Source organism: Pelophylax lessonae (genome assembly GCF_965119305.1).
Source record: "Pelophylax lessonae genome assembly, chromosome: 3".
NCBI classification, from domain to species: Eukaryota; Metazoa; Chordata; class Amphibia; order Anura; family Ranidae; genus Pelophylax; species Pelophylax lessonae.
Window position 1 is genome coordinate 261,122,386 of NC_138770.1, and position 23,659 is coordinate 261,146,044.

The 23,659-nt window shown below is 44.6% G+C and overlaps 1 protein-coding gene across 1 annotated transcript in view; it reads right to left on the bottom strand.

Moving 5' to 3' along the window:
• Positions 1-23,659, bottom strand: part of WDR49 (WD repeat domain 49) — a 270,818-nt gene that overhangs the window by 220,210 nt on the left and 26,949 nt on the right. The window contains exons 2-4 of the mRNA XM_082251290.1: positions 18,226-18,666; positions 13,413-13,589; positions 11,405-11,579 (exon numbers count right to left, since the gene is read on the bottom strand). Of these exons, the coding sequence (XP_082107416.1) occupies positions 11,405-11,579; positions 13,413-13,589; positions 18,226-18,666 (793 nt within the window). The remainder of the gene's footprint in view (positions 1-11,404; positions 11,580-13,412; positions 13,590-18,225; positions 18,667-23,659) is intronic.

A 23,659-nucleotide genomic window follows, 5' to 3' on the forward strand; every position in this document is an offset into this window, starting at 1 on the left:
CAGAAAAATCGGGCCTTTGGTGTTGGTGGTGCCCTAAACCAAAAACATTGTTGGAAGCTAGCATAATCAAGATTCAGGAATATGATAGGCAGCATAGGCAGTCTTCAAGGGATCCCAGATCCCTAGCAAATTCAATCATCAGTTACATCAGCATCAGGGGCTTGATAGCTGCTGTTGATCCAGGACTGATTCGTTTTGATAAATGTCAGCTGCTCAATAAAGTCTGTGAATAGACGCACTCTTTTATCCGTCACAAAACCTCCAGCAGGACTGAATGTCAAATCGAAAAGCACGCTGGAAGCAGGACAGGCCAGTAGCTCGATTGCATATTTAGCAAGTCCTGGCCAGTGGTCCATCCTCAAGACCTAGTAACCCAGTGGATGCTCAGTTAGAAAGGTCTCCAAGGCTGCTCTTGCCCCTAGATAATCCTGCACCATATGATGCAGACACTGCCGATGGTTGCTTAAACCTAGCAGCCCTGGGCGCTGAGGATTAAAGAATTGTTTAAAGACATTGGTCAGCCGGCCACCATTTCTCCACTGCTCCTACTTTGACCGAATGAAGCCTCAGAAACATGTTGTCCAGGAAATGGTAACCTCCCAGTATCTGGAAAGGTGTTACACAAATTTTTCTTCAAGGCATCCTCAAGATGTTTCATCCCCTGCTCCCTCTGCGAAGGCAGGATGAGCTCTGCATCTTTACTCTTGCGACATGGGTCAAGAAGGGTTGCCATCCAGTAATGATCCCTCTCCTTGATACCACAAATCCTCTGGTCTTTTCGTAGGCTTTGCAGAATCAGGGAGCCCATGCAGCGTAAGTTTGAGGAGGCATGAGATTTTGAGTCCTCTGGGTCACTAAGGATGACATTGTCAGGAGCAACCTCTCCCCAGTCATGTACTACTCCTTGGGTTTCTGGGGAATGAAAACCATCCCTTAAAGACTGCTGTATGTTATCCTCTATATCCATGCTGCCATAATCCTCCTCCTCCTCTTCCTCCTGTGTGTTTTGCGTCCCCGCAGGAATAGTATCTGCATATAGAAGGCCTTGTAAGAAAGGAAGTTCTCTTCTTCCTCCCACTGTTCTGCCTCAAGTGTCCTGTCCATGATTTCACGAAGCGTGTGCTCCAGCAGGAAGACTAGAGGGATAGTGTCACTGATGCATGCATCGTCGTGGCTCACCATCCTTGTGGCCTCCTCAAATGGTGACAGGACAGTGCATGCATTCTTTATCAGCACTAACTGACGTGGCGAAAAGAAGCCAAGCTCCCCTGAGCCTGTCCTTGTGCCATACTCACACAGGTAATCATTGATGGCCCTCTGCTGTGTGTGCAGCCACTGCAGCATTGCCAATGTTGAGTTCCAGCGGTGGTCATGTCACAAATGAGGCATTTGGTGGGTAGGTTGAATTCCCGTTGAATGTCAACCAGCCGAGCACTGCCATTGTATGACCGCTGGAAATGGCCATAGACTTTTCTGGCTTGATCTTGTAAGCCCCGGGTATCTGTTCAAGAAATTCTGCACCACCAAATTCAGGACATGACACATGTTCCATGCTTGGCACAAGTGTCCCTGTCAGAGAGCGGAGAAAAGGTTGGTGCCATTTCTGCATACAACCATTCCTGGCTCAAGCTGCTGTGGCGTCAACCACCTCTGAGCCTGCCCCTGCAGAGCTGACAGAATCTTTGCCCCGGTGTGGCTCCTGTCCCCTAGACAGACCAACTGAACCACTGCATGCCATCTTTTAGCCTGACTGCTTGCGTAGCCCCTTGAACGCTTAGGGAGCACTGCTGGTTCAGAGGACAATTCAACAGAAGAGACCATAAAGGAAGAAGAAGAGGGGGTTGCGCAGATAGATGTGGCAGGATCAACTCCAGCTTTTTGGATGAGGACGGCTTAGTTATCCAGTCCACCAACTCTTCTGCATGTTGTGGCTCAATAACACGGCCAGCACCGGAAAAAAAAGGACAAGCGTGCCTCTCCTGCAGAGGATGCACCATGTCCGCGACCACCACTTTTCACTGTTGACACAGAGGCTGCTTGCCCTCTTTTAGTGGCCTGTGAGCGTCTGCCTCTCCTTGTTGGCCATTTGGACATGATGGGGATTTCTTTTTTGGAGGGGGGGGTTTATAACTTTTTTATTACAGAATGTGGGATGGAAATATAGTGCTTAGGTGCAATACTTTTGTGCTTGGTGCACTATACATCATTTTATTATAGTTTTTTTTTTTTAATAAATAAAAACTTAAAGTAAAAAAAAAAAGAAGGAATAGCACCTGCCACGCAGATGGGGGGGAGGGGGGGGGACAGAAATTATGCCCTAAATATTATTAGTGCTGCTGTGCCACAAAAAAAAACGCACACACACACACTGCTTATGCAGAAGGAATAGCACCTGCGATGCAGAAGGGGGGACAGCAATTATGTCCTAAATATTATTAGTGCTGCTGTGCCACAAAAAAAACCCCTGCTGACACAGAAGGAATAGCACCTGCGACGCAGAAGGGGGACAGCAAGTTACCCTAAATACTATTAGTGCTGCTGTGCCACAAAAAAAAGAAAACACTGCTGACGTAGAAGGAATAGCGCCTGTGACACAGAAGGGGGAGTACTAATATTGCAGCAACAGAACCTGATGCTGCAAAAAAAATGGGATTAGTGGGGTGACACAGACGTGTTATATACACCAACACTTCAGTGGCACCACTACACTGTGTTACACAAGAATCAGCACAGCACTACACTGACAGCACTACACTGACTGCACTACACTGTATTACACAGAAATCAGCACAGCACTACACTAAATTGACTGCACTACACTGTGCACACTAAACAGGGCTGCCGTGTAAGCAGCCTTATATAGTGTGGGGTGTGGACTTAGCCCCCGAGCCATGCCTTTGACCAATCATGGCTCTGACAGGAAATTCTGCTGTGATTGGCAAAAGCAAACAGGTCAGGTGCATGCTTTGGCTATTCACAAGCACCTTATGCACTGCAATCGCGCAGTGCATTATGGGACACTCGTCGCCAGGCAAACTTCCTGCTGAGCGCCCAGGGTGTTTGTCTATTCAGCGAACATACCAACACCCGATGTTAGAGTTGAACGTATGTTTGACTCAAACATAAAGCCCATCACTACTCGTAATTTGGTCCGGTCGCATACTATACCCTTGTTAGATATTATGAGACTGCATTTTGGATTTGCCAATTTACCTACCTTTGGATCTCTGGTCACCCTTACACTAATGCACCCAATATTACCCGCTGAACCTTGTTCCCTGTTGGTTAGCTGCATCCTTCTCATTTAGGTGCAGTCTGCCCTTCTAAAAGTCGGCCCAGTTCTCCGGGAACCTGAACCCCTCCTTTCTACACCAGCTCCCCAGCCACTTGTTAACTCCCCAAATCTCCTGCTGCCTCTCTGGTGTGGCTCGAGGTACAGGTAGTATTTCCGAGAATACTACCTTGGAGGTCCTACTCCTCAATTTAGCTCCTAAGTCCCTGAAATTGTTTTTTAGGACTCTCCACCTTCCTCTAACTTTGTCATTGGTACCAACCTGTACCATGACAGCTGGGTCCTCCCCAGCCCCACCCAATAATCTATCCACCAGATCCGTGATGTGCCGAACCCAAGCGCCCGGTAAACAACATACTGTTCGGCGCTTACGGTCTTATTGACAGATTGCCCTTTCTGTCCTTCTAATAATTGAGTCTCCTACCACCAGAATCTGTCTTTCCTTAACCTTAGCCTCGCTCCTGCCCTCAATGGAGGAGTTCTTCCCCTGGCAGCTAGGGGCGTTGTTCTCCTCCAGTATTGCTGGTCCTTGACTGGTTTCTCCAACATCACGAAACAGGGCGTATTTTATTGGGATGTTCCAGCCCAGGACCAGTCTCCTTGACTCTTTCCCCTCTACCCTTCCTAAATGTCACCCAACTACTCTGCTCTGCTGCCTGCACCCTTGTATCTCCACCAGCCTCTGTCCTGGCCCCGGCCAGCACCTGCCGGGTACGTTCCCAACTCTCTTTTAGTATAGAGATTCTCAGTGCTGCCAGTTGCTTCCCTAGATTCAGAACTTAGGCTTCCAGGGAAGCAACGTGCTTACATTTTGTGCACCTGTATTCGCCCTCGATCAGATGATCATGGAACGCATGCATGCCACAAGATGTGCACCGAGGTGCATCTCCACACCCGCCGGGCATTGTACCCACTAATTTAATGGGGATTGGTGAATTTAACTCTGTCTGATTAGCTGTTAGCTAGCTTACTGACTCTAATTTCACAGTTACTCCTCAGTTACACTCAGGTACTCAACAGTATTCAATACTACTCAGTTACTCAATACTGCTCAGTTACGCCACAGTACTTAAAGCGGAGTTCCGGGCACAGAAGTCATTTTTCACTGAACATACCCCCGGGACAGTCAGGCTAGCACATTCCACAATGGCTAGCCTCTGATCTGTCCCGGTTTGCACTTACCTTTTAGAAGAAATACTTACTTATAAAATTTCTTCCACAGCGTTTCCATCTCTCTTGTGGGCAGCTGAAGCCGGCGCGGTCCTCTTCTGTGTCTTCTTCCGCGTCTTCTTGTCCCAGAATGCACCTGCACCGGCCCCTCTCGTCACTTCCGGTGCGGCACCGCATTCCTCCACAGCTTCTGGGCATGCCCAGAAGCTGTTTAGCAGGGGAATGCGGCGTAGCCGGAAGTGACGAGCGGGGCCGGTGCCGTCGCATTGATTCCTGGGAGCGATGACGTTCAGCTCCCAGGAATCAGTGCAAGCCAGGAAGTGACGGGTGAGCCGCGGCGCTGAGGGAGGAAGTGAAGACTAGGTGAGTATCTTCGATCTTCAATTACAAGGTGAGTGAATAAAAAAAAAATCTAACTATCCAATTCTGTTTCAGGTTAAGGGGAAGAAGCGGACGGGCACAAAAAAAAATATCGATTTTGTGCCCGGAACTCCGCTTTAACAATACACAGGTAATCAACAATACTCAGTTACTCGAAATACTTCAGCAATACTCGGTTAGAGGAGAGGTACAGATATCAGCCGCCATGGAAGAGGAATTCGTAAGGAGGTTGTGAGAGATGCAGATACAGCACAGGGGACCAGTGTCATACCAGGTCCTGCTAGGATGGCATGATTCTGTGCGCTTGGATCCCTGGAAGGAAATGCTAGCCCGTGAGCAGCGCCACCAGGCAAAAATCCTCCCCTCCATTCAGAAAAGGTACTGGTTGCAGTATGGATTGCAGGAGCTGTTTTTGAGAGATGCACCGCACAAGGAGCAGACAGCCGAGTTAGGCAGGCTGGTCTGTGCAGAGATGCGGTTAGAAGAGAGCTATAGAGCCCTCCGGTGGCATGTATCCCAAACATGCCCTTGGATAGCGGATGACATCCCAACGGAAGGCTTTGGCTGTGGCGGCCGGGGACTGTTGTACCAGAAGCTGTCAGGGGACCCTAACTTTGGGAGCGATTTGGAGTAGTGGTTAGAGGAAATTATGGATTACAGAGAAAGGATTCTGAACATCTTGGAAGTGCTCTGGGCACTGGAAGATGTGGAGTTTCTGGCCATTCAGGAATGGGAGCTGGAGATCATCTACAGACAGCTGCTGGACTCTGCTCAGTGCCAGGGCTGGGCTCCCCTTGCCTGGGAATAGCCAGAAGAACCAGCTGACAGTCCAGAAATCCTGACTGAAGAAACGACAATATGGCACAGTAATAGTGTGCTTTGATTACCTGCACCCACAGTTTTGGATGCGGAGGTCTTATGGCAGATGCAGCAAGTGCAGACTCACCTGGATGAACCTGTTTCTGCACGGGACGAGCTTGGATGGAGGAATGCATCTGTCCAGCCACTGGATGAAGGTATAGGAGAAGAGGAAGCCATCTTCATTCCCCAACCACGGATCACAGATGTAATTGACTTTTCATCAGAGGATGTTATGGATCATAAGTCACCTGCCAAGGTGTTGGCACTGGGCCCAAGTGCCACCAGCCCATGCCCTGGACTTTCAGCAATTCAAGAAACTGGGGATTTAATAGATTTTTCTGCTGAGGAGGAACGTCCCAGTGAGCCTACAGCAGAAGAGCGGGCATCCAGGCCTATTGCTGCTGACCTCTGCCTGCAAAAATTGGTGACCCAGGAAGATGTGTGCAAGGCCACTGACTTTTCAGTTTACTTTCCAGCAGAAACCTCTGCCCAGCACCCGCAACAGCTACAGAGTTCCAGGAAGCAGGGCAATGGAGCAGCTGACTCCCCTTCCCAGGAGCAGTTGGTGCCCCAGAATGACGACAACAACCCAGCAGAAGAGCTGGCAACAGAGCAGAGTGTGCTTGGCCTCTCCCCTCAATATACAAAAGATGGAGTTCCTGTGGCAGTGGATGGAACTGCAGTCTTCACGTTTATATCCCAGGAATGCTGGACAGTCTGCTTAGATCCCCATTAGCCTGATGATGTGAGCCCCACCACCCTGTCTTCTCTCCAGAGGCTGAAAGGACTCCCAGGAGAAGGATCAGTACACGCCTATCCCAGTGGCCGGTATGTTCTACGAGAGAGGCAGAGGTTTCCTGGGTCAGTAATGCTGTTTTCTGGACAATTTGTTTGGGGTACTGGGTGGGTGCAGACATTGGGAGGGCCCGTGGAACACAGCCTACCTTAGAGAGGTTGGAAAACCGCTCTCTCAGCCCACTAGGCCCCTCTTATGTCTAAGCCACCCTGTGTCTATCAGGGACACAGGGTGCCCAAGAAGCCCAGTCTGGCCTGCCCAAACCAGACTTCCACAGACTCATCGGCTATGAGAGTTCCATGCGCCTTGCCAGGACAAATTTACGAACTATGTGAAACTTTGTCAAGGAAGCTGCCATGATGGATTGACTCTTTGGGACTTGTTACCCGACTAACTCAGGCACAGACCAGTTGGAGGTCTGGTACCTGGTTAGTCTACCTTTGGGGAGAAGATATGTGACGGTGTTCACCATCACTGGGAGTGAAAGACAGATAATTAATGGTTTGAATTGCTTTAGATGGAACAGTAATATTTGTGAGCAATATCTTCATATAGAAATATGAAGATTTATTCCCACTTCACACTGGGAGACTTAGACTGTTATAGACCATTGTCATGAAGTCTGACTCCTAAATAATGTGTGTATTCCATGTTCCTGCATGCCAGACAGGTTTCCCTATTGTTTGTGTATTGAAATGGAATGTGGATTGTGCCTGTCCCATTGTTAAATGTTAATGACCTCACATTTTCTGTCCAGAAGGCTAGATATATAGTTTAGATTAATTCTGTTCCTGTATTCACTTTCATCTGCATATGCTACTGTAATCCGGCAGAGGGGAGGGATTGTGTACACTGTATGGGAGAGTAAAACTCTGTTTTCATTGGATTGTGAATGTCATGTCCTGTTCTCCACAAGGTCCGTCTAGTCGGTAACCTTGTGGGGGAAAACTGTGTAAAAGTATGTTTCTTGTTCAATAAATAGTTATACTTCACCCTCAATCTAGAGTCCTGTCTCTCATTGGTGGAATATGCTACGAAGGATTGCTATGCTCTTCATACTCCCTTGGATAATCACTAAGCTCTTGTAAGAGCTTGTGTAAGAGCTTGTTCCTGCTTCACTCTCTGGAGAAAGAGAGGGTCACCCACAGGAACCTGGAGCCTTGTCGTAAGTCCAGGGTGGGTAGGAGACGGTGAGACCCCAACCAAGCTGCGGCGGTTCATGGGGTCTGAGGTGGTTACGGTGTCTTGGTGCTAGTGCTTAGCGCTTGGAGCCCTCGGGGAGCACTAGGAGCATCCATTAAAGCAGGTACCCACTTGGGGTGCCGGTTGATCCGTTACATTACAGGTACTTAACACTACTCAACAATACTCAGTTACTCCACAATACACAGGTACTCAACAATACTCAGTTACTCACACTACCCCCTCCTCAGCCAGCATCCCCACTATACACAGTCAGTCTTTTCTGTCACAGTCACAGTCTTTTCTAAATATGTCTCTCTGCTCCTGCTCAGCCTCCCCTATGAACTGACACTTGTCAGCAGCTTCTTTGTCCCTCCCACCACTTCCCTGTCACACTCGCTCTCCGGTCAGCAGTTTTCACTTACCCGCTGCCTCTCCCGGACACCTGTCAACCTGTCACCTCATGGTCCCACTGTCACTCCTGTTCTGCCCTCTCAATGGTCCATGCCTGCCGCTGCACTTAGTCCCGTGATCACAATTATTCATGTGACACTAACATCAAAATATACAAATTGTTGACTGTGTGAATATACAATAAATATACAACAAATAATTTTTGCATGTGGGATACCCCTAAACGGGGTGTGAGTATAATAAACAAAAGTCCACAATGTGAAATCCGTGCTAAAAATCAATTATTATTGTGTACAACTTCAGTGAGGAATAAATCCAGATAGGCCATACACCCAGTGTTGTGTGAAACATATAAGATTCCCACCACCTTCAGGATTCCCTTCTCACCAGCTAATAGGGATTTTCAGGCAGAAATAATTACACTTCAGAGTGGTAAACCTCAAACCGTGAAGGGAAGATGAAATTCATATACACCCCTTGTGTTAGAGACAAATATAGCCTCTTACCAAATATAGGATGTATTTCAGCTTAAGTACACTCTTGTTACCGGATCTTCCTCTTTAAGGCTTTATGAAATACCAGACTTCCCTGATGGTTTCTAGTGGCTGATACCTTCTCCGCAGTCTCCCTCACGGATGTGATCATACATAGGTGAGAATAAAAGGGAGCAGCCGATCAGACGTGTCAGAGAGGAGGCGCCGCACCGTCACTACTGAGAGCCCCGGTCCGCACTGCAGGCGGCCGCAAGCATTCCAAACATTACACGCCCGTTTTTTGCTTTTTTACTGTAAGTGCAATTCTATGTCTTTTAATAAAATGCTGTGAGATAATGCACTATCAGCTGCTCCCTTTTATTCTCACCTATGTATGATCACATCAGTGAGGGAGACTTCGGAGAAGGTATCAGCCACTAGAAACCATCAGGGAAGTCTGGTATCTCATAAAGCCTTAAAGAGGAAGATCCGGTAACAAGAGTGTACTTAAGCTGGAATACATCCTATATTTGGTAAGAGGCTATATTTGTCTCTAACACAAGGGGTGTATATGAATCTTCCCTTCACGGTTTGAGGTTTACCACTCTGAAGTGTAATAATTTCTGCCTGAAAATCCCTATAAGCTGGTGAGATGTGAATCCTGAAGGTGGTGGGAATCTTATATGTTTCACACAACACTGGGTGGATGGCCTATCTGGATTTATTCCTCACTGAAGTTGTACACAATAATAATTGATTTTTAGCACGGACTTCATGTTGTGGATTTTTGTTTATTATACTCACACCCTGCTTAGGGGTATCCCACATGCGAAAATTATTTGTTGTATATTTATTGTATATTCACACAGTCAACAATTTATATATTTTGATGTTAGTGTCACGTGGATAATTGTGATCACACACACATTTTTTCTTCATAACTTTATTTTTGTTTAGCGCACCAGACTATTACACTTTCAATATTTAATTCCAAAACTAGGTATTTGGATCTTTGGTAGCAGCTTCACATATATATATCACTCAGCGAACCCTTATAAAATATATTACCAAAAGTAATAAACGTATAACAGCTATTTTGGCAGTTCTTCACCCTAAAGGCCATGTTGGGCTGCCTTGCCTCCTCCCTCTGTTACAATTTTTTTTTTTTTTAAAGAGTTTTATTTGTGCAGCAATTCTGCAGGTTTCACCTAAGCCAGAATTTCTCTCCACTCCCTGTGCATGCATAGATGTTTTGCATGGCTTGTGTACTGAGAGAGCCCTACAACACATCTGTGCATGTGTCAGGTCTCCCAGGCATCTGTGCACACACATGGTTTCCCACACATGTAAAACGAATGCGACAAGAGAAGCGTAAAAACTTCCCTGTCTTTGGGCATGCGCAGTAAATCACTCGCGTGTGCGCAGATGTTCTGATTGGCATTGCCAGGAGTTCATGGGTACATCTGCATGTGCGCCATACTGGTGGCATCTGAGGGGGAAGAGCCACCAGGGAGGCCGACTTTGCTTTGAGGGAAGATCCATTTTACTAATTAGGCTTAAATTGTGAAAATACAGCTAAGAAAAACCATCACCCTTTCCCACTTTTCTGCTGAGAGAGATTTTCTACATTTTGTATAATTTTATAATTACACTTTTATCATAAGCTATAAAAGCTGTATTGTGTGTAAGACAATTTGATTGATTTATTAAAGGACTAGAGGCTGTCTGCTTTGCTTAGTAAATAGGGTGAAGTTGTGTTCATTTAAAATCTAATCATTTAAAGGGGGAATTTTAAATAAAACAGGATTCTTGATCGCATATGATTAGACAGTTTTACTTCATTCACTAAGCTAAGTTATCATTTGCATTACAAAGTGAGCATGCACTATTCAGTTAGTAAAACAAACTCACTAACTTAACTATGGACAGCCTCCATTTTGTGTAAAGACAAAGAACCAAATTCAGGAACAATCTTTAATAACAATGGAGATGTTTTCCGCCACATGTTGTTTGAACTCGAGAAGCCCCTTCACCCACCTCATTTGTGTGGCTCAAGGAAAAGAAACTAACCGTGTAGGGAAGCTTTAGCCTTTTAGAGAAATTTTAAAGAGAGATCTAGAAGAGATTGAGGCCAAGCTAAATGTCTGAGAACCAGTGTATTTATGAATACTCTGATCTGTACCTCACCCTCCGTGCCATGTGCAATAAACTTGCAATAAACTTTTTTTTTGTAAAATCTATAATAGTGACTGGCGCCCCTTATTTCTGAACATACAGAGAAGGTAACCACATCTGAGATAAATGTGTCTAGGACTTTACTGTAATTAAATGAATTTAGAGCATTCTTAAGTTGTTTTCATAAACAATAAAAAATATAATCTGCTCAAAATAGGGCCTAAGGTTTAAAAGTACAGTACTCAGGTTTATTGCAGAATGTACAGCCATAGTATAGATCAGGCATGTCCAACCTGCGGCCCAGAACCGCAGGCAATGCGGCCCACTGCCCCCTGACAACTTATTTTTTTTATTTTTTGCTGGGGAGGAAGGAAGTCGGGTCGGGGGCATGGCCACAGCGGCTTCCAACTAACTGTAGGCAGAGGCTGCATCGGAAAGGGATCATCCTCTAGTTGTGTTAAATTAGTGCTGGGGGGGGGGGGGCGTCAGCGCGGGAAGGGCGTGGCGGCGTTTTATTACTTATACACCTTAACTATAGTGTATATTTTATATGCGGCCCAAAAAAATTTCTCTACACTCAATGTGGCCCAGAGAAGCCAAAAGGTTGGACACCCATGGTATAGATGTTTAAAATCTAGATATAGAGCAGAAATACATTACCTTGGCGCACCCAGTTGCCTTCATGGAGTTTGTGTTTTAAGACGTTACAGCATTTGTGGAAGCCAGAAACTAACTCATTCCAAGCAATGTAAAGAGTTGTCTGTTGGTCTTCTGCGGAATTAGCAGGCCGTTCAAACAAAGATATCAAAGCTGTTGTGAAACAAATGGCCTGGACCTGCAACAACAGCAAATCATATTAGGATAGTCAAAGAAAATGAGTTTGATGTTCATTTTTTCTAATTAGGTTGGCAAAAACAAATGCTAAAAATAATTATTTTTACAGAACTGCTACATTCTGTAAAGGGAAAAGATGTATGTGGTTTTGCACTGCATAACAAGCGTTACGTGAGAGCCCAAAAAAAAAACCTCGACAGAAGGTGGTTGATCATACACCTAGAGACTGTCAATTGCCTATATTAAATCAGCTGTTACCTAAGCTATATTACTTCCCCTTCATTGCAGGGAAGAATGGATGTACATTTAGAAAAAAGGAAGGAATGCCTGTGGATATTGTTTATAATTTCCGAAAAGTATATGGGCAGTCTTTTTTACAAACAAGCAAATTTACATTGGACAAACCTCCATTTTGGGCCATTGGATCAGGCACTTGCTTGTTTTAGGGAAAACAATAATTGGTAATGGTTAGGATTGTGGAGAGGCATACAAACATACACATGTTCCCTGATCAAATTGCTAATGACCAGATCACACAACAATTCTATTTGTTAAGGGATTGTAGGGGTGGATAGGGTATGGTTGGGTATACTGTAACAATCATGTGGACCTCTCTGATAAAAAGTTTAAATGAAGCCAAAGAAAAAGTCTATTATTATAATTATTAATATAGCGCTAGCTACTTTTGCAGCGTTTTACATACTGTACATTTATATCAGCCCCTGCCCTTAGGGAGCTTAGAAATTCAAGGTTCCTACCTCACATGCATACATATGCACATACTACAGTCAATTTAGACAGGAGCCCAGACAATTAACCTACCAGCATGTTATTGGAGTGTGAGAGAGAAGCAGAGGAAACCCACCAAACACACATGGAGAACATGCAAACAGTGTCTTGATCAGGGTATGTATTGAGGACCCCCAGTGTTGCAAGACAGAAGTGCTCAGCACCAAGCCACAGTGGTTAAAACAGGAAAGAGTACTAGGCAATTAACCAATCAGCATGTCTTTGGAGCGTGGGAGAAAAACTGAGTACCTACAGGAAATCCACACAAGCACAGGGAGAACATGCAAACAGTGTCTTGGCTGGGGTTTGATCTGAGGACCCAGTGCTGCAAGGCAGAAGTGCTCAGCTCCAAGCCACTGTGGTTAACACAGGAAAGACTCCTAGACAATTAAAGCCCCGTACACACGTACCGATTGTCGGCCGTAAATATTCGGCCGACGACCGATCGGCCGATTGTAGGCTTGTTAGTATGATGCTTCCGACAGCCGACAGCGCATTTTCGGCCGAACAGAATCTGTCATGCAGGCATTAAAATTTTTGTTGGCCAACACCAGAACGGCCGATTGTTCGCCAGTCAGTACAGATTTCGGCCAACAGACAGCAGATTTGCAAGACTGGGCATGCTCAGAAAAGAAAAAAGACAAGGAAAGTTAACCATCACATGACATCACTTCTGCAGTCGGCTGTTGTTGGCCGACAAAATTCGTGTGCAGTCTTTTGCAGTTTTCAACAGACACGACAGCCCTGGACAAAAGACGGCCGATCGTTCGGCCGACGATCGCTACGTGTGTACGGGGCTTAACTGATCAGCATGTCTTTGGAGCGTGGGAGAAAAACCGAGTACTTACAGGAAATCCACACAAGCACAGAGAGAACATGCAAACAGTGTCTTGGCTGGGGTTTGATCTGAGGACCCAGTGCTAAGCCTTTGTGGTTTGCACCGAAAAAAAGAACTGGTGGGCAGTTACCCTGGGACCTAACCAAACATAGCTTCTCTCTGTAGCAGCAGCTCTGGGTTGCAAACCTTATTTTTGTAGAATGTTACCTGTCCATTAACATCTCCAATTGTCAGAATGGCATTGTTACCATCTTCATGGTCATGCCAGTAGTCCATAGATATTGGTGTACCAGGAAGTCCTTGAAGCTTATATTGACAAAATATGTCCTGCTTTGAGTTCAGATCATAGAAGCATATCTCCTTACTGGTAAAGGCAACTGCAATCTACAAGGTGTAAACAAAAAAGAGGTAAGCTTACCTAAACTGAGACTGTAGTGTATTTTCTATGAGCATAAATTATTGTTATCAAATTCTTTGTCTCTCAGAAGGAATGCAGTGTTTTTAATAAAGCAGCCAACATAGATTTGTATTGTGAAAGTGCAGGAAAGCACAATCATTGTTCAGCTCTGCAAAGCAGAGAACTGATTCTATGTTGGTAACGGGCAACTCAGGCTTTAATACAGTTACAAATAATACATGGAAATTACATTTTTTGGAACATTTAATTTTTTATAAAATTTTTTATAAAATTGCTCACAGCAAGCAGCAAATGTCTAGGCTCTTGGTCTGATGATGTCTGCTGAAGGCAGGCATCAAAGTTTACATTGGCTGTTCCTTTGTTTAAGTGGACCCTTTAATGATAAACTTCCTAGGCATTTGGGGTAGCGACCAGCTGTCTTGGCATACTGTAGTAACATTTTTTCCAGGCCAAAATGTTTAAAGGGTAACTCCACTTTCGTGGGGAAAAAAAATAGGAAATAAAGAAAAAACAATAAAGCGTATGAAATTGCGACACAAGTCATATTGTAATTGAATGTATTAAAAATGTCCTTTCCTTTTCAGTCTGCAGCTATTGTAATTTTCTGAAAATGCAATGCAATATGGCTACCTGGAGGTGTTCTGTATACAGAATGTATACTGACCACACCCCAGAAACATCATTTCCTGCTTGTGTGATTGGCTCACCAATTTTCCCAGAAGTCTGCCTAAAATACAAGTCAGATTTCTGGCATCCCCTGCAACAAAAATGTCATTTTTGGTGAGATACTCCCAATAGAAACACGCCTATAGGGATGCAGGCCCAGCAGCTTCCCTCATTAGAGCTCTGCAACTGCCACAGCAGATAGATAATTATGAAACCACTCCCATTTGACCCACTCAGCACAGAGGCACAGGGGAAGAAACAACGATTTCTTCAGAAAAACAAAAGGTAGGAATCTTCAACAAAGTTTGTTATAATCCTTGTAATGTACACAGATCACTCAGAAGGGGATGTTTTTTTCTCAACAAGAGTGGAGTTACGCTTTAAGGCTTCCTTTTTAGTACATGTACTGTATTGAGGAAAGGGAAGGGAGTAGGAAGGGTATTAGGCCGGGTTCACACATATGCCAATTGGATGCGGATTTCACCACATCTAACTCACATGACAGGAGAGAGTGACCGGCTTTTAATGGAGCCAGTTCACAAATTCAAAAAGGGTCCTGTGCGTCTTCTGGTTCGATTCAGGTGCAAATTCAGGCAAAAATTTGGACCGGATTCACAACTAAACCGGTGAACAGGGTCGCACCAGACCTCAGACAGGAACTTGTGGCCGCATATGTGTGAACCTGGCCTAATAATAATGATAAGTCTGGCTAAGAAATGTACAGTGTAATAATCTGGCGCTAATCAAGGATCTGCACAAAGAAATCTTTTTAGCCTCTCCCATTTAAGTCTAAATAGGTACAAACATAGTATGCCTTCCTATGTATACAACACACAATGGGGGATATTTAGTAAAACTGGTGCACACAGAATCATGTGCAGCTGTGTACAATAAGCAATCAGATTCTAACTTCAGCTGCTTTGACAGTATAACCTGGAAGCTCACTGGTTACTATGCACAGCTGCACCAGAATCTGTGTGCAACAGTTTTAGTAAATCTCCAAACTGTCAGTAATATCTAAGAAACAATAATCTGCAGAGTAGCAGCTGGAGATAGCAGTTGATGGGAAATCAACTCAGACCATGGGCTACTTTGATTCTTTGTAAAAATATTTTTGATTGTTGTTGCAGAATTTTTAGCTACTGGTGATATCCTGTTAAAGCTCAACTTCAGGAAATATAAAAACTCTCCTTTGCGGTGGGGCTGCACCTGCATTTTCTAGGGTTAACTGCTTATTTATATCTCGGGGAAAGAAAAGCCATTTCACATACCTGATTCTCTGCTCCCCCAGCAGGTGGCGCACTCCATGCTCCAGCGATTGAGTGTTCCTCAGCATCCTCATGTCCAATATCAGACGATGGTTCTGGCATCAACCTTGATGACATCAGAGGACCTTAGGTCACTGAAACGTAGGGGAGAAGAGGCTGCAGGGACTGATCTAGAGGCACAGAGGAGCCTGCAGGAGCAGAGGATCGGGTAAGTAAAAGTACTTTACCAAATCCTTTAGACATAAAATAGCAGTCTACTCTTGCAGTGCAGGTGCAGGCCTTATTCCATGACAGTCTATCCTTGCAGTGCAGGTGCAGGCCTCATCCCATCACAGTCAACCCTTGCAGTGCAGGTCTCATCCAATGACAGTCTACCCTTGCAGTGCAGGTACAGGCCTCATCCCATGATAGTCTACCCTTGCAGTGCAGGTACAGGCCTCATCCCATGACAGTCTACCCTTGCAGTGCAGGTGCAGGCCTTATTCCATGACAGTCTATCCTTGCAGTGCAGGTGCAGGCCTCATCCCATCACAGTCAACCCTTGCAGTGCAGGTCTCATCCAATGACAGTCTACCCTTGCAGTGCAGGTACAGGCCTCATCCCATGACAGTCTACCCTTGCAGTGCAGGTACAGGCCTCATCCCATGACAGTCTACCCTTGCAGTGCAGGTACAGGCCTCATCTCATGACAGTCTACCCTTGCAGCGCAGGTGCAGTCCTCATCCCATGACAGTCTACCCTTGCAGTGCAGGTGCAGTCCTCATCCCATGACAGTCTACCCTTGCAGTGCAGGTGCAGTCCTCATCCCATGACAGTCTACCCTTGCAGTGCAGGTGCAGGCCCCATCCCATGACAGTCTACCCTTGCAGTGCAGGTCTCATCCCATGACAGTCTACTCTTGCAGTGCAGGTGCAGTCCTCACCCCATGACAGTCTATCCTTGCAGTGCAGGTACAGGCCTCACCCCATGACAGTCTACCCTTGCAGTGCAGGTGCAGTCCTCATCCCATGACAGTCTACCCTTGCAGTGCAGGTGCAGTCCTCATCCCATGACAGTCTATCCTTGCAGTGCAGGTACAGGCCTCACCCCATGACAGTCTATCCTTGCAGTGCAGGTGCAGTCCTCATCCCATGACAATCTATCCTTGCAGTGCAGGTACAGGCCTCATCCCATGACAGTCTACCCTAGCAGTGCAGGTGCAGGCTTCATTCCATGGCTGGATTCTTAGGTTTCCTGGAGTTCAGCTTCAATAGTAGGGGTACACGTAAATATAAGAATTGCAGTTTAAAAGTGAATTCCACTTTCCACTTTTGTTAAAAAACCAATATAGTATATAAAATTGCAAAATATATCATCATTTGAGTTCAGCATTAAAATGTTCTTCTTCCTTCCTTTATTAAGCTTTTGTATTTTTTCCAAAACTGCCAAAAAATTCAATGCAACATGGCAACCTGGAGGCATTCTATAAACAGTATATAGATTGTCCCCAAAAATGTCATTCCTGATTGTGTGTTTGGTTCACTGATTTTCTCGGATGTCTGATATAAGTAAAATTTTAGGCATTTCATTTTTGGGTGAGATGCTCCCTAAGGGTTCAATATTTTTAAAGGGATGCAGACACTGCAACATTCCTCATGAGAGCACTGAAAGTGCGTCAGGCGATTTTAATGAACAAGCCCCCCCCCCCCATTCAGGAATCAGGAATTCAGGAACACAGGATTTTTTTTGTTGTGAAAAGAAAGGTTGAGTTCACACCTAGCCATCATGGCAAAAGGCAATGTTTTACCATGCAGGCTATTGCAGTGTCTGCTCTGACAGGCAGCAGTGTTTCATCACGCTGCCTGTTTTTCTTTTTTTTGTTTTCTTTTTTTTTCCTAACTTTATTTATGTCACTGCACAACAGCATGGTGCATTGCACTGCCATATAGAACATGCAGTGGCATTCAGTTTGATGCGTAAAATGCAGACATGCTGCATTTTTCCACACTGCAATGCACCTCACTGCACCACACATCAGGGCCCAAAAAAAATATTTTCTTAGTTCCCCAGCAGTGAGCTTTGTTTATCCAATGTAGAAAAATGCAGGTGATGGCATATGGTTGGAATAAGCCCAAAGTTTGGTAAAATCCTTGCAATCAGAGGGGATTGTTTTTGTTTTTTCTCAAAAAAAAAAGCGAAGTTACACACAAAAGTGCAGTTTTTATCTCTGTGTGTGCCTCTATGATTAACAGCCAATCAACAGCACCTGACAACAAATGGTACAAAATTCTGATTGGTTCCAATAAACAACATTCATACTGTCCTCTTGCAGTTATGATAAATGTGATTTTGTAGTAAAGTATGAATGAGCTGTTGGGATGAATCACTTTTGTACTCTGTTTACTAACCATATTGGTATTCCTTTCCATAGCGCCATATAATGGATGTACCGATTTTATTTATTTTATTAGATTTATGCCTTTCATTACTCGTTGACATTGCTCGTTTATTTAGCCTTTGTACAATGACTGGCAATTACATTTCCTGATCCTGATCCTATGCCGTGCCAGCACAGAACACCTCTCGCCATGCTGTAGCGGTATGACAGACAGAATTAATAAGGCAGACAATGGCTCCCCACCTTCTGCATATTGATATGTGCATTACTTATATTTACATCCATATTTACCTTGTTTACATTGGCCAGAAACACCAAGCCCGTGGCCCATAAATCTTTCGGCTTGACAGTATCAGTGCAAATCCTCAGGCTTCTTTGTAGTTTTAAATTCTCTCCCCAGACTCCCAGTAATCCATCTTTGCTCAAAGTTACGTAGCGGCAAGAACCTTTCAAATAAACTACTTTTTGGATGTTTTCCTTGTGAATTAATGGAAGGCTGCGAATATCCCTCCACTGGGGAATTACTGATGATTTCACTCGTTCATCTTTCTCGTAAAGCTCAAGCAGCATGAAGGATGTTAATTTGTCCCAATCAATGAAACCTTCGCGACTCACATCTATCTTATCAAATAAATCGCCGTATTCCTCTTTCAGTCCGTGCCCCACGGCCGCGTATGTTCTCTCCATGAATTCCTCTTTGCTCATACATTGTGGCGGCTCTAACTCTGGGGACTGCAGAGGAAACACAGATATGTGACATTGTCTTCAGAGGTGCCACGTACAAAAAATATATATATAATTCCAGAAACAGAGCAATAATGCAATATGATTTAACCCACAGAGGACAGGTTAGAGGAGCCCTTGGGACAAGCTGTTCACTCAAAACCATCTGATCTTTTTCTTTTAGTTCAAAGGATATTACATTCACAATTTCCAAGACCTCCGATTTTGTCCCATTGGCCATCTTAGGCCCTGTGCATACTGGAGATGGATGAAAAGTACATCAGTTCTTGGAAAGGCGTCTATACATAAAGTTCATACTAGCCTGCGCAGTAAAGCCCTGTTCACACCTGAGCATTTTTCAACTTATCTCTGAAGTCTCAAAACACCCAACAAGAAAAATCTCATGAATTTCAATGGCCCCTGTTCACATATGAGTGTTTGTCCCCTGAAGCAAAACGCCTGAAGCTCAAAAAAGTACATGAGGTTTTACATGAGATTACAAGCGTTTTTGTTAAAAAAATGGGAGGGACCAATGCGCTACCAATGAGGTAGATAAATAACAGAAGAAGATGAGTGGAGCACCGAAATCAGCTGCCGATTGTAGTAGTGTCACCACTTACTGTTAAAAAGTGAAGGAAAGGGGGAATCAGCGCTCAATTTCTAAAATGGTGGGCCACAAAACACAAAGTGGATGAAAGGTGTTCACAAGAAATATATGATGAATTAAACAATATATAGTATGAAATATACAATGAAGATCATAAAATTAGCTAAATAGCTGATAAGGTGATAAATATTCAAAAATATGCAAATGAGTAAAAAGTGCTGAAGTGCTTAGTGAAGTGATAAATAAGTAATCATAAAAGTGCAAAAGATGCAATAAATCAACACTGTGACAATACTGAACAGCAAATAAATAAAATTGCAAGTGATGCAATAAAGTAGCATACAAAAACACTGAGGATGCTAACAGCATAAATAGACCATGTGTCACTGGATGGTGTGCACAAAATGGATATGCATAAATAAATAAATGCAAAATGGGGTGAAAGAGTTCAAGGGTGTTCCAGTGTATAAAACAAAGAATCTCATCCAGTGATATACGTGTGCAATTAATTTGTGAGCTCTAATCCTAGATTAAGTGCAATTGCCGTTCACCTCCATTAAGGCCCCGTTCACACTGGGGCGATCCGACTTCCCGGGCGACCTCCGAGGTCGCGGTGCGAGCAGCGCGCCGCGACCTCGGAGCGGCCGGCACGGACTTCATAACATTGAAGTCTATGACGGTCGCCCCAAAGAAGCGCGACTTGTGTCGCTCCTATTAGAACGGGTCCGCAGCTTCTCTATGGAAGGCGACCTGTGAGGTGACCAGGTCGCCTCACAGGTCGCCCCAGTGTGAACGGGGACTAACACTCAAAAGAGTGTTTTTGGTGTGTTAGATCACCATCAAGGACATTAGGAGGTTTTCCAAGGAAGTATAACTGGGAATGGACAGTGGATATCTCCTCAGATCATAGAATAGTTGTCTGTAGTGGAAATTCCTCTCCTTATGGGGACTTGTATCCCGGTATATTCCTATGCCACTTGATTATCAAAATGACAAGAGGGGGCGCTCATAGTGTAGTAGGTAAATACTTTAATAAAGCAAGCAATAAAAACACTTACAGTTGAAGTAAGGGTAAGCAAGCAGGAACAAGCAGCAAAACAAACCGCCGATGCGGTGTCCACAGATGCTTCCGGTCTCGGCCGGGTGACGTCACTTCCGGTCTATGGCCGAGACCGGAAGCATCTGTGGACACCGCATTGGCGGTTTGTTTTGCTGCTTGTTCCTGCTTGCTTACCCTTACTTCAACTGTAAGTGTTTTTATTGCTTACTTTATTAAAGCGTTTTTGTTAGATGTCAATGCCTACCTCCAAAAACTTGCAAAAAATGCCTAAAAAAGACGCCGAAAAAAGGCCTGAAAAACGCTGAAAAAACGCCCGAAAAAATGCCTGAAAATGATACGCTCAGGTGTGAATGGAGCATTTTAATGTGCAGTCAGCTACCAGTGTGAGGTCCAGCAGAGGGCAGTAAGATGCACACGCATTTCAACGTTTATGTTCCTTCTTTTTTTTTTTTATTTAAAGTGTCAAAGAGTGTCACTTCATTCTTGTCCCCACAGCAGCATGGTTTGTTGCTCTGCAGTGCAGTGACATGCAGTGCCATCCAATGTGTCTGCATTTTTTCATACTGCACCACACCACACATTGTTTTCTATTTGTCCTTGCAGTGACTGGCATTTATCCAATGCAGAAAAACACCAGTCAATACACACAGTGTGAACAAGCCCAAAATGCATATCTGTTTACTTCATAGGGAAAAAATAATCACAAAAATTAGATTTTGGCTGATTTCACACTTATGCGAATTAGATTTATTTTTAGATAAAAATACCCCTGGGATAGTCAGGGCTAGTGCATTTAAGCAAAGATAGCCTCTGAACTGTCCCCTGTTTAACTTACCTGTAAGAAGAAATACTTACTTTGAAAATGTCTTGTCCAGCGCTGCCATTTCCAGTGTGGGCAGCTGAAGCCGGAGCATCCCTCTTCGTGTCCTCTTCCGTGAGGTTTGTGTCCCAGAATGCCCTGCTTGTCACTTCCAGGGCAGGCGCGTCATCCCCCAGAGGGTTCTGCGCATGCCCAGAAGCTGTTCTAATCCATTGGCAGAGAATGACGCGCCTGCCCCGGAAGTGAAGAGGGACACCGGTGCAGGCGCATTTACTCCTGGGATTGATGCCGCTCATCTCCCAAGAGTCAATGCAAAGGAGGAAGTGACATCGGGGGCCACGGACGCAGAGGGAGGAAGTGGAAGGAAGGTAAGGTACTTTTCAGAATAAATCAGGTAAGTGAAAAAAAAATTATAACTATCCAATTCTTTTTAAGAATCGTTTAATCTAACAGAAGGTGCAACGTAAAAAAATAGGGTGGAACTCCGCTTGTAAACCCTCACATATACCCAGTAAAGTGAACAGCCTCAGATGATACACAGGGATGAAACAAATCTCCCTACATAAGTTTTATATGCATATCTGCTGTCTTCAGCTTTATATATTCTTTCAGAAAGTGAACATCATGTCAGAGATTTTCTCTTCCTGTTCAGCACTGGGAGTGTTGTGTTGCTATACACTGTGTGACAGCTGATTGGAGGAAATAAACACCCCTCCCCCTCACTCCACATAGGCAGAGGAAGGAAGGAATGTGCTGTGAACAGACCAGCTCTCTGCTAATCTATTTATAGCACCCACCCCAACCCAAATATCAGCCTGGTTTTATTTCAGTTGACAGAGAACTTGGCAAAAGTTATCATGCTAATAACAGAAGAACAGAGCAGGGGTAGCTACGGAACTTAGGACTTTGGAGAAAGATAAGAAAACACTGCAGATATATGTGCCTAGGTCAAATTTCATGAATCAGGTTTGCCTCCACTTTAAGGCTTCCTCTTTAGAGCCAGTTCACACTGGCGTGATGCGAGAAAATCTGCGAATTCAGTGCGGGTTTTCACATCGCACCTGAATCACCGGCAGTTCACACTGCCCTCTGCGAACCACTGCGGGTGTCAATACACAGTTAAGGACACCCCCAGATCAGTTCACAGAACACAGTGCAAACTGTGAATTCAGTCAGGGATCGGATTGCATGGGTGTGAACACCCATGCGATTTGATTCTGGTGCGGCCAAAAAAAAGGGTCCTGCATGAGTTTGGTCAGAATGCAATTCAAATTCAGCCAGTTTGTATGGCTGAATTTGCATCACACTGACATCGCATGTGATGTGCACAGCAATGCCGTATGAATCACATGCGATGTCTGGCATCGCAGCACTGTGAACCAGCCCTTAGTGTATGTACTGTATTTAGGAAAGAGAAGGGGGTTTCCCCGCATCCAACTCGCATGACAGGAGAGTGTGACCGCCTCTCAACGGAGTCGGTTCACACACCTCCAAGGTAGCCGCAGCCTGCATTAGGAAAGGATCCTGTGCGTTTTTAGCTTCATTTCAGGTCTGAATTTGGACAAAAAATCATACCTAATTCACACCTGAAATGGTGAACAGGGATGCCCCGGACCCCCTGCCGTGCATATGTGAACCCGGCCTAAAGTGGAACTTCAGCCACCCCGCGATCATCTCTCTTAGTGTGGCTCGTGATCAGATGTGCTGAGGGACATTACCCAGTCACTGGGTCCTGGAAGATCCCTGTGGCAGATCTGTGCAAGCACAGGGGGTATTCTATGCATGCACAGACATGCCAAGGTATGGGGCTTCATATCAGCTTTGTCTTTGTGCATGTATGGGAAACTTGTGCATGTACACATGTGCTGAAAGGCTTTACCAGGAACTGTTGCTCTGTGGAACATTTTTTTGGGGGGGGGCGGGGGTTGTTGGTGTTATGCTTGCCAAAATGAGAGAGGCGCTATGAAGATAAAGAAAAATAATATTTAAATATGAGAAAGGGAGGTAGGAGAAGGCAGAGGAAAATACATTTTTTATAAGAAAAGGTCTGCTTTAATGTGTTGTGTTTTGGAAGAATAGGGAAATGCATTATATTAAAATCTAGTATCAGATATATTGTATCATTCAATCTAGAATCAGATATCTTTTTTTTTCATTCAATCTAGATTCAGATATATTTTATCATTCAATCTAAATTCAGATATATTTTTTCATATTGAGTGCATACATACTTTGTAATGTGTAAATGCAAGTTTTATTTCCTCTCAGATGTTTTCACCAGAGGGATGGCACCATCTTTCTTCAGGTATTATCCTACCTGAGTATCTACTTCCTCATGCCTATGCGATTCGTGGTTGTGTCTGGGACAGATCAGCCCTAATGCGGTCACAGTGGAGGAGATTTAGATTGCAGCTGTGCATAGTAGCCAATCAGCTTCTAACTTCAGCTTGTTCAATTAACCACTTAAGCCCCGGAAGATTTTGCCCCCTTCCTGACCAGGGCCTATTTTGCGATT